This window comes from Eucyclogobius newberryi, unplaced genomic scaffold (genome assembly GCF_026437365.1).
Source record: "Eucyclogobius newberryi isolate DKJ021-1_F unplaced genomic scaffold, fEucNew1.0.hap1 SCAF_22, whole genome shotgun sequence".
Classification (NCBI taxonomy): Eukaryota; Metazoa; Chordata; class Actinopteri; order Gobiiformes; family Gobiidae; genus Eucyclogobius; species Eucyclogobius newberryi.
This window is the reverse complement of record NW_027315857.1, coordinates 16,212,731-16,228,652: the sequence shown is the minus strand read 5'-3', so window position 1 is coordinate 16,228,652 and position 15,922 is coordinate 16,212,731. Positions and strand designations below refer to the sequence as shown.

General features: G+C 41.8%; 1 protein-coding gene across 1 annotated transcript in view; it reads right to left on the bottom strand.

Annotated features, from left to right (window-relative positions):
- The window catches only part of LOC140371416 (uncharacterized), a 16,206-nt gene extending 1,103 nt beyond the window's left edge, over positions 1–15,103 (bottom strand). Inside the window, exons 1-4 of the mRNA XM_072458538.1 lie at positions 14,823–15,103; positions 12,020–13,136; positions 5,380–5,722; positions 1–941 (exon numbers count right to left, since the gene is read on the bottom strand). The exon at positions 1–941 is cut by the window's left edge and continues 1,103 nt beyond it. Of these exons, the coding sequence (XP_072314639.1) occupies positions 92–941; positions 5,380–5,722; positions 12,020–13,115 (2,289 nt within the window). The 5' untranslated portion in view covers positions 13,116–13,136; positions 14,823–15,103 and the 3' untranslated portion in view covers positions 1–91. The remainder of the gene's footprint in view (positions 942–5,379; positions 5,723–12,019; positions 13,137–14,822) is intronic.
- Between the last annotated feature and the right edge of the window lie 819 nt (positions 15,104–15,922).

The window sequence follows — 15,922 nt, the reverse complement described above, 5'->3', positions numbered from 1 at the left end:
AAACCTCTTGTTTTTCTAAAAAACTGTGTCCGGTAACTTATCGTAAAACATGAACATGTGTTTGATATGAAAACACATGCATCTGATAAGGCTAAGGCTTTTCAACAGGGTGGATTCTCATGTGGTTTACTAAGCTGCTTGACCGGGCAAATGCCTTCTCACAAACATCACAGCTGTAAGGCTTTTCTCCAGTGTGCATTCTCATGTGTCTTGTTAAGTGGCTTGAGGTCGAAAATGTCTTCTCACAAACATGACAGCTGTAAGGTTTTTGTCCAGTGTGGATTCTCATGTGGCTTATTAAGCCGCTTGACCGGGAAAATGCCTTCTCACAAACATGACAGCTGTAAGGTTTTTCTCCACTGTGGATTCTCATGTGGTTTACTAAAATGCTTGACCGGGAAAATGCCTTCTCACAAATATGACAGCTGTAAGGTTTTTCTCCAGTGTGGATTCTCATGTGTGCTATTAAGTGGCTTAACTGGGAAAATGCCTTCTCACAAAAATCACAGCTGTAAGGCTTTTCAGCAGAGTGGACTCTCATGTGTGCTACTAACTGGCTTGAGGTTGAAAATGTCTTCTCACAAACATCACAGCTGTAAGGTTTTTCTCCAGTGTGGATCCTCATGTGTGGTATTAAGCTGCTTAACTGGGAAAATGCCTTCTCACAAACATCACAGCTGTAAGGTTTTTCTCCAGTGTGGATTCTCATGTGTTTTTTGAGATCATCTGCTCTAGGAAAACAGTTTCCACACTGGTCACACTCATATGGTTTTTCTCCTGTGTGGATTTGGTAGTGAGTCGAGAGATGCTGTGATGTTTCAAAAGCCTTTTCACACTGGCCACACCTAAAAGGCTTTTCTCCTGTATGAGTTATGTAGTGTTGTTTGAGAGCAGAAGCAGACCTCGATGTCTTCCCACACTGGTCACAGGTAAACGCCATTCTTCTGATGGACTTTTAGATCTGCCATGAACACAGAAAAAGACGACGTAAAGTAATAATGGTGTTAAATAAAGAACTTATACTTCTGTCAATTCCTCATCACTGTTAAGAGTGGTGAAAAATAAGTCATTTTAACAAGCTTCAGTGAGGCCGCAGTTATTTTATAGAGATCATTCACGTGACGTCACACGACCATCCCCCACGCTCCCTCCACGCTCCTCCAGGCTCTTTTGGCCATGTTGTCCGTCCTCAGTGCGTGTCTACCTATACAAGCCCATTCTATACCACAGTCTGTCTGCTTCGATTTACGACGAAACACGGTTAGAAGAGGCCGAAAAGCTCATTAATGATATTGCACGCTTTACTATAATCAAAATGGTGAAGGTATATGTGCCAGTTGAGTGCAGCAACCGGGAAGATAAACGGAGAGAAGTTCAATCAGATACCGAGAAACCCGGAAAGAAGAGCGCGATGGACATATCTATATATATATATTTAAGACTATCGTGTTTTGCGCACACTGTAGAATTAACATCAGTTTTATCTCCGGAGCGGCTTGCGGCGCTGGGAGCTGACAGCTGTTCTGCCCCGGTGCAGGTGACCAAACCCCGGGCATGCAGCCTCACGCATCGCTGCCTGCACTGGAGCTCTGGTATAAACGCTGTAGAATTAACATCAGTTTTATTTAGGCGTAGACCCTTTGTTAAAAATTGGGACTTGTGAACCATCGGACCAGTGGGCTTGGAGATATCTGGAAGAGTCTGTGATTTAGACATAAAATATGGATCTGAGTTGATTGATCGCAGCTTTTCTAAATATCGACCTCTGTGTAGCTCATCCAAGGAGTTTGTGGAATCTGAAAGCACTGGGGCCTCCATAATTTACGTTTGAGATCACTTTCCACGCTCTATCAGTGCAAAGGAACGTAACAAGTGACGGCCAAAGGGCGGCAACGTATGACAAGGGGGCGGCAACTCTATCGCTTACGATCGCATACGTTGCCACCCCCTTGTCATACGTTGCCGCCCTCTTGTCCGTCCCGTGTTGCCTTCCTTTGCACTGATAGAACGTGGAAAGGTGAAGGAGGTACAGAGAGGAGGGGGTTTAAAGAATAAAGTCTAAAGAATAAAGTCTAAAGAATAAAGTCTAACAGAATGCAGTGTCGGGGCAATCGCGATCAAAACACGGTCGCGTGGGAAGGTGGTCAAAGAGCTGGTTCTCCTCCTGAGTGGCTCCAGCTCCACTGTCTTTCTCGTGTCCGTCTGTGAGAGTCAGATCTCTCTTTCAGAGTGGAACTCCTCCAGGTTTCTACTTTTTCCCAAGGAGGTTATTTGTAGTTTTTCCTGGTCGAGAAAGAGGGTCTAAGGACAGGAGACTCTGGAACATCGTCCCTCGTCCCCACGGACATAGTTAATCAGTTTTTCACTGTCGCCCTCAGAGGTAACTGTTGTTGTGATTTTGGGGCGTTACAAAAATAAATTGAATTGAAATTTGACTCAAACCTTCTAAAATGTGACTTTTTATGTCAAGTTGGAAAAAGGACAATTGGGGATGTAATTAACAATGCCTAATTATTATTCATTTTCTACCCGTCGCGGGTGACTGGAGCCTATCCAAGTGACTTGAGTTGGCCCTGGACAGTGGCCAACTCGTCACAGGGTTAAGAAATAAATGGGAATAGTTTTCTTTATATAATATTTGCCCCACTTAAAAAAAAGCCTTTAATATGTGAGTTGAATCAAATCTAAAGAAATTGTGTCATGGGCTTCATTTCAGTAACGCTACTTTCACTTTGGTTTATTGTATTATTTCTCATGATTAATTTATTTTAATTCAACAGTTACTTCGTTATCTCTCAATCCTGGGGGTGTTACTTTTTTATTACTTTACAGTGTTTTTCTTAAGGAACTATGTTTTTTCTTTTCATATCTGAAGCACATGAAAGAAAGGACTGAACAACCTGGAACTCAACCTCAACTGAACTACAACTCTTCTCTCTTTGACTGGATTTTATTTATTTATCCTTATTTATTTATCCTTATTCGTCCTCCTTGTATGTTTGTTAAACATTTACTGCCTACTTTCACAAGAATTGATGTATTCATTGAAATTATCATCAAAAACACAAAAACAAAACCTCCTCTACTTCCGGTAGCTTTTCCGAGGCTATTGCTGCTGGGACAACGGTAAAAAAAGCGTATATCCTTCATTAAAAACAATAAATATGTAAAATAATAGCACACACCCTCAGTAAGTCACTTCACATCCAGCCGAGCCGATAAAAAGAGTTTTCATTTCATTTGTGTTGTTGTTTTAGGTTTGTAGCGTTAGCCGACTAGCTAACGTTACAAACAAGTGAATGAAACACATTTCTGTACAAATATAATGTCATTCTCCACTTACCTTCAGCTGGATTGAGTTGGAGCCGTTGTAGGTCGCGGGTTTAAGCAGATCAAAGCGATGAAGCCGACCGCGGTGAAGTTAGTTTCACGTTGGACGTTCGCCTCCGTAACTGGAGCGGGAGCTTCCTCTGAGTGTGCCCCGCCTGCAGTAGCTCGGCGCGGGGAGCTGCGCGCTGAATGGCCGCTTGGTACGCCAGTTAGGGACAGTCTCTAAAGTACTGTTGCACAAGTGTTTGTTTAAAAATATGTTATCTTAAAAAAAAAATCAAATGTATTTATACTTAAAAAGAAAAAAGAAAAGAAAAAACATTGAGCATGAATTCATGTTACTAATCCTAGTCCTTTTGGGTTAAAAAGGTAACCTTTTGTAGATTTTTAAAGAATATTTTTCTTCAACAATCAAGGATATATATATATATATATATATATATATATATATATATATATATATATATATAATAATATATATAATATATATATATGATCCTCGCTATATTGCGGTTCACTTTTCGCGGATTTTCATCATGCATTGTGTTCTGCATTCTGATTGGCTAAACAGTCTCTCCGCGTCTTCTCTACCTGTGTGTCAATAACGTTATGGATTAATATATATATGTATATATATACATATACAAAATGTTAAACTCTTCCTTCCCTCCGCGGGCCGCCTCATTTATTCCCCTTCAAGCTGGGGTCCTCCATCAGAGGCCCCTGGGAGCTTGAGGGTTCTTCAGTATCTTTGCTGTTCCTGCACTTTTCTGGACCGAGATGTCTGATGTTTTTCCTGGGATCTGCTCAAGCCATTCCTCCAGTTTGGGGACTCGAGTTTCTGCATACTAGACATCAGCCTGAACACCACATACTGGCAGCACCATTATGTAGGGTATATCTCTCGTATCCTCCTCACACAGCTGCACCAATATGTAATGTATATCCTCTGGGTTTAGGATTTTAGGTAGTTAATGTTCTGATATATATTTTAAAAAGGCACCATTTGAAGCTTGTTCAGCAAAACATTAATACCTACGGAGTCTCATTTTCTGAAAGGGGAGTACTCGATTCATTGACTGACAATTATAAATCTAAAAAAGATCAATAAAAAGGTCTATAAACCAGAATGATTTTGTGTGGTTTATTAAAACAATATCAAAGCAATTCATTACACAAGCTATGCCTGGACTTATTTCAAATACATTTTGGTAATGAAAAGTAAGCTTTGATTCATTCTAAAATGATCTGGATGGAACCTCACTTTAATGCCACTCTGCAAGTTTCAACCACTCTCGGGTCTCACGTGTCCAAGAGAAGGCTCAGATGTGGATCAAGGCCTCCTCAGAGATCTTTGGGTCCTTAGAGCCGTCTGTGGAGCTGGTCTTGGAGGTGTGGCCTAGAGTGGCGTGCCTTTTAACTCACAGTCAAACATATTCCCAATTTGGACAAATATAATTTAAACCAGCAAAATTACATGTAACCATAGCAAAATACTGCAACAATGTCAATGAACACAAATCATTAGCAGGTGATGAGGAAGTACATTAAATATGACATAAACATTCAAACAAACTAAACTAAAGCAGGATTCAGTTACAAGTTTAGATCACAGAGAAAACGTTAAGTCAGTTTAAATTTGAAATACAGTCATCGAGGACTCAATCCTGAGAAAGTTTCCATCCAGCAGAACAAGAGGATTTGTTAAAGTGGACGATTCCATTTCTCCACAGGGGTCAGGTCCTTGGATCCATTTGGTGTCCTCTGTGTTCTTTATCAGAGGTGTTGACCCAAAGGGGGGGAGGGGGGGGTGAAGACAGTTTTGTTGGTCCATGGGGATGGGTAACATTCTTCGACCAATCCAACATTGCTTTGCTTGAGCTGAAAGGTTTTTCTCCAGTGTGGATTTTCATGTGTGATATTAAGTGGGTTGAGGCTGAAAATGTCTTCTCACAAACATCACAGCTGTAAGGTTTTTCTCCTGTGTGAGTTCGGTAGTGAGTCGAGAGGTTCTGTGATGTTCCAAAAGCCTTTTCACACTGGCCACACTTAAAAGGCTTTTCTCCAGTGTGGGTTTTCATGTGTCTTACTAAGTTAATTGATTCTGAAAATGTCTTCACGCAAACATCACAGCTGTAAGGTTTTTCTCCAGTGTGGGTTCTCATGTGTCTTACTAAGCTGCTTGACTGGGCAAATACCTTCACACAAACATCACAGCTGTAAGGTTTTTCTCCAGTGTGGGTTCTCATGTGTGATATTAAGCTGCTTGACTGGGAAAATACCTTCTCACAAACATCACAGCTGTAAGGCTTTTCTCCTGTATGAGTTCTGTAGTGTTCTTTGAGAGCAGAAGCAGACCTCGATGTCTTTCCACACTGGTCACAGGTGAACGCCATTTTTCTGATGGACTTTTAGATCTGCCATGAACACTGAAAAAGAAGACGTAAAGTAATAATGGTGTTAAATAAAGAACTTATACTTTTGTCAATTCCTCATCACGGTTAAGAGTGGTGGTGTTATGGAAAAAAAAATAAGTCATTTTAACAAGCTTCAGTGAGGCCGCAGTTATTTTATAGAGATCATTCACGTGACGTCACACGACCATCCCCCACGCTCCCTCCACGCTCCCCCCGGCTCTTTTGGCCATGTTCTCCGTCTTCAGTGCGTGTTTACCTATACAAGCCCATTCTATACCGCTGTCTGTCTGCTTCAATTTCTGACGAAACACAGTTCAAAGAGGCCCAAAACCTCATTCATGATATTGCACGCTTTACTATTAGCACAATGGTGAAGGTTTATGTGGCAGTTGAGTGCAGCAACCAGGAAAATAAACTGAGAGAAGATCTATCCGATACCGAGAAACCCGGAAAAAAGAGCGCGATAGACATATACATACATATACATACATAAACATACATAAACATACATACACATACATACACATACATACACATACATACATATGTACACACACACACACACACACACACCTGTTCTGCTCACACTGTAGAATAAACATCAGTTTTATTTAGGCACCTAGACACTTTGTTCAAAACTGGGACTTGTGAACCATGGGACCAGTGGGATTGGAGATATCTGGAAGAGTCGGTGATTTAGACATAAAATATGGATCTGAGTTGATTGATCGCAGCTTTTCTAAATATCAACCTCTGTGTAGCTCATCCAAGGAGTTTGTGGAATCTGAAAGCACTGGGGCCTCCATAATTTACGTTTGAGATCACTTTCCACACTATCGCATACGTTGCCGCCCCCTTGTCATTCGTTGCCGCCCCGTTGTCATTTGCCGCCCCCTTGTCATTCGTTGCCGCCCCCTTGTCATTCGTTGCCGCCCCCTTGTCATTCGTTGCCGCCCCCTTGTCATTCGTTGCCGCCCCCTTGTCATTCGTTGCCGCCCCCTTGTCATACGTTGCCGGCCCCTTGTCATACGTTGCCGGCCCCTTGTCATACGTTGCCGGCCCCTTGTCATACGTTGCCGGCCCCTTGTCATACGTTGCCGGCCCCTTGTCATACGTTGCCGGCCCCTTGTCATACGTTGCCGGCCCCTTGTCATACGTTGCCGCCCCCTTGTCATACGTTGCCGCCCCCTTGTCATACGTTGCCGCCCCCTTGTCATACGTTGCCGCCCCCTTGTCATACGTTGCCGGCCCCTTGTCATACGTTGCCGGCCCCTTGTCATACGTTGCCGGCCCCTTGTCATACGTTGCCGGCCCCTTGTCATACGTTGCCGGCCCCTTGTCATACGTTGCCGGCCCCTTGTCATACGTTGCCGGCCCCTTGTCATACGTTGCCGGCCCCTTGTCATACGTTGCCGGCCCCTTGTCATACGTTGCCGCCCCCTTGTCATACGTTGCCGCCCCCTTGTCATACGTTGCCGCCCCCTTGTCATACGTTGCCGCCCTCTTGTCCGTCCCGTGTTGCCTTCCTTTGCACTGATAGAGCGTGGAAAGGTGAGGGAGGTACAGAGAGTAGGGGGTTTAAAGAATAAAGTCTAAGAAATCAGTGTCGGGGCAATCGCGATCAAAACACGGTCGTGCGGGAAGGTGGTTGAAGAGCTTGTTCTCCTCCTGAAGAGCTGGTTCTCCTCCTGAAGAGCTGGTTCTCCTCCTGAAGAGCTGGTTCTCCTCCTGAAGAGCTGGTTCTCCTCCTGAAGAGCTGGTTCTCCTCCTGAGTGGCTCCAGCTCCACTGTCTTTCTCGTGTCCGTCTGTGAGAGTCGGATCTCTCCTTCACTGTGGAACTCCTCCAGGTTTCTACTTTTTCCCAAGGAGGTTTTTTGTAGTTTTTCCTGGTCTAAGGGGTCTAAGGACAGGGGACTCTAGAACATAGAGTCTAGACATAGTTAATCAATTTTTCACTGTCGCCCTCAGAGGCAACTGTTGTTGTGATTTGGGCGTTACAAAAATAAATTGAATTGAACTGAAATTTGACTCAAACCTTCTAAAATGTGACTTTGTTGGAAAAAAAACAATTGGGGATGTAATTGAGTGTCTGCGTGATGTCACGCAGGCACTATATGTTCTTGTATTTCACGGGCACTATAATGTTTTCAATTTAGCCAGTTTCAACTCCTTAACGCTTCAACCGATTTCAACATGTTCAACCTCATTATGATCGGTTTCACAGTAGTACGTGTGCTATGACTTTTGACATTTGAAAAACTTGTACTTTTTACAGAATTTGCAAAAGTATTAGTACTCCATTTAGCCAGTTTCAACTCCTTAACGCTTTAACCGATTTCAACATGTTATACCTCATTACGATCGCTTTCGCAGTAGTACGTGTGCTATTACTTTTTACATTTGAACAACTTGTACTTTTTGCAGAATTGTCGAACTTTCAAAAGTATCAGTTATCCCCAGTTAAATGAATTTGGGCATTATGAGTGTCTGCAGAATTCTTTAGACTTTAATTCTTTAGGCTTTATTCTTTAGGCTTTAATCTTTAGGCTTTATTCTTTAGGCTTTATTCTTTAGGCTTTATTCTTTAGGCTTTAATCTTTAGGCTTTATCTTTAGGCTTTATTCTTTAGGCTTTATTCTTTAGGCTTTAATCTTTAGAATTTTGTGACGGAGCCAGTCGAGCGAGAGAGGGTGAGGGAGAGAGGGAGGGAGTGAGAGGGAGAGAAGTAGACTTTATTCTTTAGGCTTTATTTAGGGAGGTATGGAGTGAGAGAGAGGGAGAGAGAGAGAGAGAGAGAGAGAGAGAGAGAGAGAGAGAAGAGAGAGAGAGAGAGAGAGAGAGAGAGAAGAGGAGAGAGAGAGAGAGAGAGAGAGAGAGAGAGAGAGAGAGAGAGAGAGAGAGAGAGAGAGAGAGAGAGAGAGAGAGAGAGAGAGAGAGAGAGAGAGAGAGAGAGAGAGAGAGAGAGAGGGAGAGGGAGAGAGGGAGAAGGGAGAGGGAGAGGGAGAGGGAGAGAGAGAGGGGAGAGAGAGAGACAGAGAGAGAGAGAGAGAGAGAGAGAGAGAGAGAGAGAGAGAGAGAGAGAGAGAGAGAGAGAGAGAGAGAGAGAGAGAGAGGTAGACTTTATTCTTTAGTAGTTTGGATCTCTGTCAACAACAGGCAAGATTATCTTGTGTTTTATATACATCGATGCAATATATATACTCTAATTATATAATTGTATACTGAACGTGATTATGTAAAATTTTCCATGATTTTCCATTAAGCCAATTTCAACTCCTTAACGCTTCAACCGATTTCAACATGTTGTACCTTATTATGATCGCTTTCGCAGTAGTACGTGTGCTATTACTTTTGACATTTGAACAACTTGTACTTTTTCCCCAGTGAAATAAATGGGGCATTATGAGCGTCTGCGTAATTCTTTAGGCTTTATTCTTTAGACTTTTGTGACGGAGCCAGTTGAGCGAGAGCGAGAGCGAGAGAGGGGAGGGGGAGAGACGCAGACACTCTAGCAATGGCTTCAGCCGTTGCAAATTATCTAGTTAACAATGCCTCATTATCATTCATTCATTCATTCATTCATTTTCTACCGCTTTTTCCCTTTCGAGGTCGCGGGTGACTGGAGCCTATCCAAGTGACTTTGGGCGATGAGTTGGCCCTAGACAGTGGCCAACTCGTCGCAGGGTTAATACATAGATGGGAATAGTTTTCTTTATATGATATTTGCCCCACTTTAAAAAAAAAAAGGCTTTAATATGTGAGTTGAATCAAATCTAAAGAAATTGTGTTATGGGCTTCATCTCAGTAAAGCTACTTTCACTTTGGCTTATCTTGGTTTATTGTATTATTTCTCATGATTAATTTATTTTAATTCAACAGTTACTTTGTTATCTCTCAATCCTGGGGGTGTTACTTTTTTATTACTTTACAGTGTTTTTCTTAAGGAACTATGTTTTTTCTTTTCATATCTGAAGCACATGAAAGAAAGGACTGAACAACCTGGAACTCAACCTCAACTGAACTACAACTCTTCTCTCTTTGACTGGATTTTATTTATTTATCCTTATTTATTTATCCTTATTCGTCCTCCTTGTATGTTTGTTAAACATTTACTGCCTACTTTCACAAGAATTGATGTATTCATTGAAATTATCATCAAAAACACAAAAACAAAACCTCCTCTACTTCCGGTAGCTTTTCCGAGGCTATTGCTGCTGGGACAACGGTAAAAAAGCGTATATCCTTCATTAAAAACAATAAATATGTAAAATAATAGCACACACCCTCAGTAAGTCACTTCACATCCAGCCGAGCCGATAAAAAGAGTTTTCATTTCATTTGTGTTGTTGTTTTAGGTTTGTAGCGTTAGCCGACTAGCTAACGTTACAAACAAGTGAATGAAACACATTTCTGTACAAATATAATGTCATTCTCCACTTACCTTCAGCTGGATTGAGTTGGAGCCGTTGTAGGTCGCGGGTTTAAGCAGATCAAAGCGATGAAGCCGACCGCGGTGAAGTTAGTTTCACGTTGGACGTTCGCCTCCGTAACTGGAGCGGGAGCTTCCTCTGAGTGTGCCCCGCCTGCAGTAGCTCGGCGCGGGGAGCTGCGCGCTGAATGGCCGCTTGGTACGCCAGTTAGGGACAGTCTCTAAAGTGTACTGTTGCACAAGTGTTTGTTTAAAAAATGTGTTATCTTAAAAAAAAAAAATCAAATGTATTTATACTTAAAAAAAAAAAAAACATTGAGCATGAATTCATGTTGCTAATCCTAGTCATTTTGGGTTAATTATCTGCTTTTCATCCCTTAAAAAACCAAAGTCATTGTGTTGGGCTCTGAACAGCTACGAGACACTCTATCTGAGCAGATAGTCACACTGGAAAATGTCAGTGTAGCCTCCATTTCTAGTGTAAGAAACATCAAAGTCTTATTTGACCAGGAGCTCTCATTTAAAGCACATATAAACCAAGCTTGTAAAACAGCCTATTTCCATTTGCGTAATATAGCCAAAATCAGAAGAATCCTGCCTAAAAAGTGATGCTAAAAAACGTCTCCATGCATTTGTAACATCTAGATTGGACTACGGTAAGTGCCGACTCGCAGCAGGCAAACAGCTTTCAACTGATTCAAAATGCAGCAGCAAGACAACTAACAGGAACTAGAAGAGAGCACATTACGCCGGTGCTCAAGTCTCTTCACTGGCTCCTGTCCAGTTTAGAATCAAATTTTAAATTCTCCTCTTGACCTACAAAGCCATAAATGGCATGGCCCCATCCTACCTCAAAGAAGCTATAGAACCATATCATCCAAACAGAGCTCTTCGCTCTCCAAATGCCGGCCTTCTGGTGGTCCCAAGAGTCTCTAAAAGCACAGTAGGAGGTAGAGCGTCCAACTTATGCATTTCAACCCCCTCTGGGAATTTCGTCCACCCATGGCATTTCATTCTCCCTGGGCATTTCGTCTATCCTTGGCATTTCGTCCACCCTGGGCATTTCGTCTATCCTTAGTATTTCGTCCCCCCTGGGCATTTCGTCCCCCCCTGGGCATTTCGTCCACCCTGGGCATTTATTTCTTCCACCCTGGGCATTTATTTCTTCCACCCTGGGCATTTCGTCCCACCTGGGCATTTATATATATATATATATATATATATATATATATATATATATATATATATATATATATATATATATATATATATATATATATATATATATATATATATATATATATATATATATATATATATATATATATATATATATATATATATATATATATATATATATATATATATAGGTCCATGGGGGATGGGTAACATTCTTCGACCAATCCAACATTTTGCTTTCCTTTCTGCAACAGTGTCTTAATTATGAAAAGGTAATGTCTTTTAAAAGGCTCTTTGGACACATATGTCCTACAGAGGCCATTTTGTTCAGAAAGAGAATCCCTCTTTAAACAGAAATGGAAGTTTAAGGTTCAACATACCTGTCGTATACAATAGTGTCTTGAAGCCATGGGGCGGGAGAAGCCCTGGCCATTCTGATGCTAATCAAGTACTCAGTGATGAGGGTCAAAACCTCCTGTTTTTCTAAAAAACTGTGTCCGGGTGAAGCGCTAATTTGTTGTAAAACATGAACATCAGCAGGTGTTTGATATGAAAACACATGCATCTGATAAGGCTAAGGCTTTTTAACAGAGTGGATTCTCATGTGGTTTACCAAGTTGCTTGACCAGGAAAATGTCTTCTCACAAACATCACAGCTGTAAGGTTTTTCTCCAGTGTGGATTCTCATGTGTGATATTAAGTTGCCTAACTGGGAAAATGCCTTCTCACAAAAATCACAGCTGTAAGGCTTTTCACCAGAGTGGACTCTCATGTGTGCTACTAACTGGCCTGAGGTTGAAAATGCCTTCTCGCAAACATCACAGCTGTAAGGTTTTTCTCCAGTGTGGATTCTCATGTGTGGTATTAAGCTGCTTGACTGGGAAAATGCCTTCTCACAAACATCACAGCTGTAAGGTTTTTCTCCTGTGTGGACTCTCATGTGTTTTTTGAACTCATTTGCTGTAGGAAAACTGTTTCCACACTGGTCACACTCATATGGTTTTTCTCCGGTGTGGATTTGGCAGTGAACCGAGAGGGTCTGTGATGTTCCGAAAGCCTTTTCACACTGGCCACACTTAAACGGCTTTTCTCCAGTGTGGACTCTCATGTGTCTTCTTAAGTTCCCTGATAATGAAAATGTCTTCTCACAAACATCGCAGCTGTAAGGTTTTTCTCCAGTGTGGATTTTCATGTGTGATATTAAGTGGCTTGACTGGGAAAATGTCTTCTCACAAACATCACAGCTGTAAGGCTTTTCAGCAGTGTGGACGCTCATGTGTCTTACTAAGTGGCTTGACTGGGCAAATACCTTCTCACAAAAATCACAGCTGTAAGGTTTTTCTTCAGTATGGATTTTCATGTGTGATATTAACTGTGTTGAGGTTGAAAATGTCTTCTCACAAACATCACAGCTGTAAGGTTTTTCTCCTGTGTGAGTTCGGTAGTGAGTCGAGAGGTTCTGTGATGTTCCAAAAGCCTTTTCACACTGGCCACACTTAAAAGGTTTTTCTCCAGTGTGGGTTCTCATGTGTCTTACTAAGCTGCTTGACTCGGCAAATACCTTCACACAAACATCACAGGTGTAAGGTTTTTCTCCAGTGTGGGTTCTCATGTGTGGTATTAAGCTGCTTGACTGGGAAAACACCTTCTCACAAACATCACAGCTGTAAGGTTTTTCTCCTGTATGAGTTCTGTAGTGTTGTTTGAGAGCAGAAGCAGACCTCGATGTCTTCCCACACTGGTCACAGGTGAACGCCATTCTTCTGATGGACTTTTAGATCTGCCATGAACACAGAAAAAGAAGACGTAAAGTAATAATGGTGTTAAATAAAGAACTTATACTTTTGTCAATTCCTCATCACGGTTAAGAGTGGCGGTGTTATGGAAAAAAATATGTCATTTTAACAAGCTTCAGTGAGGCCGCAGTTATTTTATAGAGATCATTCACGTGACGTCACACGACCATCCCCCACGCTCCCTCACGCTCCCTCCACGCTCCCCCCGGCTCTTTTGGCCATGTTCTCCGTCCTCAGTGCGTGTCTACCTATACAAGCCCATTCTATACCGCAGTCTGCTTCGATTTACGACGAAACACAGTTCAAAGAGGCCCAAAACCTCATTAATAATATTGCACGCTTTACTATAATCAAAATGGTGAAAGTATATGTGGCAGTTGAGTGCAGCAACCGGGAAGATAAACGGAGAGAAGTTCTATCAGATACCGAGAAACCAGGAAAGAAGAGCGCGATGGACATATCTATATATTTTTAAGACTATCGTGTTCTGCGGACGCTGTAGAATTAACATCAGTTTTATTTAGGCGTAGAACCTATGTTCAAAATTGGGACTTGTGAACCATAGGACCAGTGGGCTTGTATAATGTCCGGGGTACGAGATATCCGAAAGACTCTGTGATTTAGGCATCAAATATGGATCTGAGTAGATTGATCTAAATATCGACCTCTGTGTAGCTCATCCAAGGAGTTTGTGGAATCTGAAAGCACTGGGGCCTCCATAATTTACGTTTGAGATCACTTTCCACACTCTATCTATCTTATACGTTGCCGCCCCCTTTTTGTCAAGTTGGAAAAAGAACAATTGGGGATGTAATCAATAATGCCTCATTATCATTCATTCATTTTCTACCGCTTGTTCCCTTTCGGGGTCGCGGGTGACTGGAGCCTATCCAAGTGACTTTGGGCGTCGCAGGGTTAATAAATAAATGGGAATAGTTTTTTTTATGTGATATTTGCCCCCACTTAAAAAAAGGCTTCAATATATGAGTTGAATCAAATCTAAAGAAATTGTGTCATGGGCTTCATCTCAGTAAAGCTACTTTCACTTTAGTTCATCTCGGTTTATTGTATTCTATCTCATGATTCATTTATTTTAATTCAACAGTTACTTCGTTATCTCTCAATCCTGGGGGGTGTTACTTTTTTTTGTTACTTTACAGTGTTTTTCATAAGGAACAATGCTTTTTCTTTTCATCTCAGAAGCACATGAAAGAAAGGACTGAAAAACAACCTGGAACTGACCCTCAACTCAACTACAACTTTTCTCTCCTCTTTGACTGGATTTTATTGATTTACTTTTACTTTCATTATTTATCCTTATTCGTCCTCTTTGTACGTCTGTTAACCATCTACTGCCTACTTTCACAAGAATTGATCATTAATTATCATTAAAAACACAAAAACGAAAACTCAACTTCCGGTAGCTTTTCCGAGGCTATTGTTGCTAGTACAACGGTAAAACGCGTATATATTTCATTAAAAGCAACACATATGTAAAATAATAGCACACACCCTCAGTAAGTCACTTCACATCCAGCCGAGCCGATAAAAAGAGTTTTCATTTCATTTGTGTTGTTGTTTTAGGTTTGTAGCGTTAGCCGACTAGCTAACGTTACAAACAAGTGAATGAAACACATTTCTGTACAAATATAATGTCATTCTCCACTTACCTTCAGCTGGATTGAGTTGGAGCCGTTGTAGGTCGCGGGTTTAAGCAGATCAAAGCGATGAAGCCGACCGCGGTGAAGTTAGTTTCACGTTGGACGTTCGCCTCCGTAACTGGAGCGGGAGCTTCCTCTGAGTGTGCCCCGCCTGCAGTAGCTTCTTCTTCTTCTACTAATAGAGTTTTATGGCGGTTGGCAAACTTTTAAAAGTGCATTCCCGCCAGTGCTCATACTAACAATGTGTGAAAAAGAAATGCGCTCGGTGCGGGGAGCTTTTTCTTCTTTTCCTTCTTCTTCTTTTTCTCCTTATTCTTCTTCTAGTATTGTTTATTAGAAGTTGGCACGCAACTAAAGACGCATTACCGCCACCGTCCGGTATGGAATGTGGGCCGGGAATGCCCCAGCAGTCCTTCAATCCTCCCCATTAATCCTGACGTCTTAAAGGCGCAATGGACGATTTTTCGGCGATTTGAGAACTCAGGCGGAGACTGATACAACACACACGTGCGTTTGTTTATATGTTTATAGCGCAACGGATTGCATCGCATCTCTCGTCTCCCGTAGATTTACATCTTCTTCAGAGACAGCTCGAACTGTCTTTCTCTGTCTTAGTTTTGTCCCGTACACTGAGGGAACTATATTATGTTAGATCAATGCGCTTAGACACGCAGAAACGTGCTGCTCGTGAGGACGAGCCGCGCGCGGCTGCAGGTGAGCGGTAGGTGCGTTTTATGATTGATACGTGACAGGACTAATTGGCTGTCCACGCCACAAGGAAATAAGACTCAGATTTGGGTCCAAAAAATCGTCCATTAAACCTTTAAAGATGGGCTGCAAAGTTGTTTGAAATTGTGCTTTCAGGTCATCGTCGGCCTTTAGTATCCAAGTCTATCCAAGATACTCTGCTTAAATTTTTTATTTTTTTTAAGAATTACGCTCTTTTGCTGCGTCCGTGTTTTTTCACCTAACCCGTAAATGTGTCGTCACACCGTGACACTGTCTAGCCAACACTGAGGATATTAACACTGAAGTGGACAGCAAGAGTGAGCAAAATACAACTAAATCCTTGTCAAGTGAGCGATTTCCACAGATATTTCATATTTAGT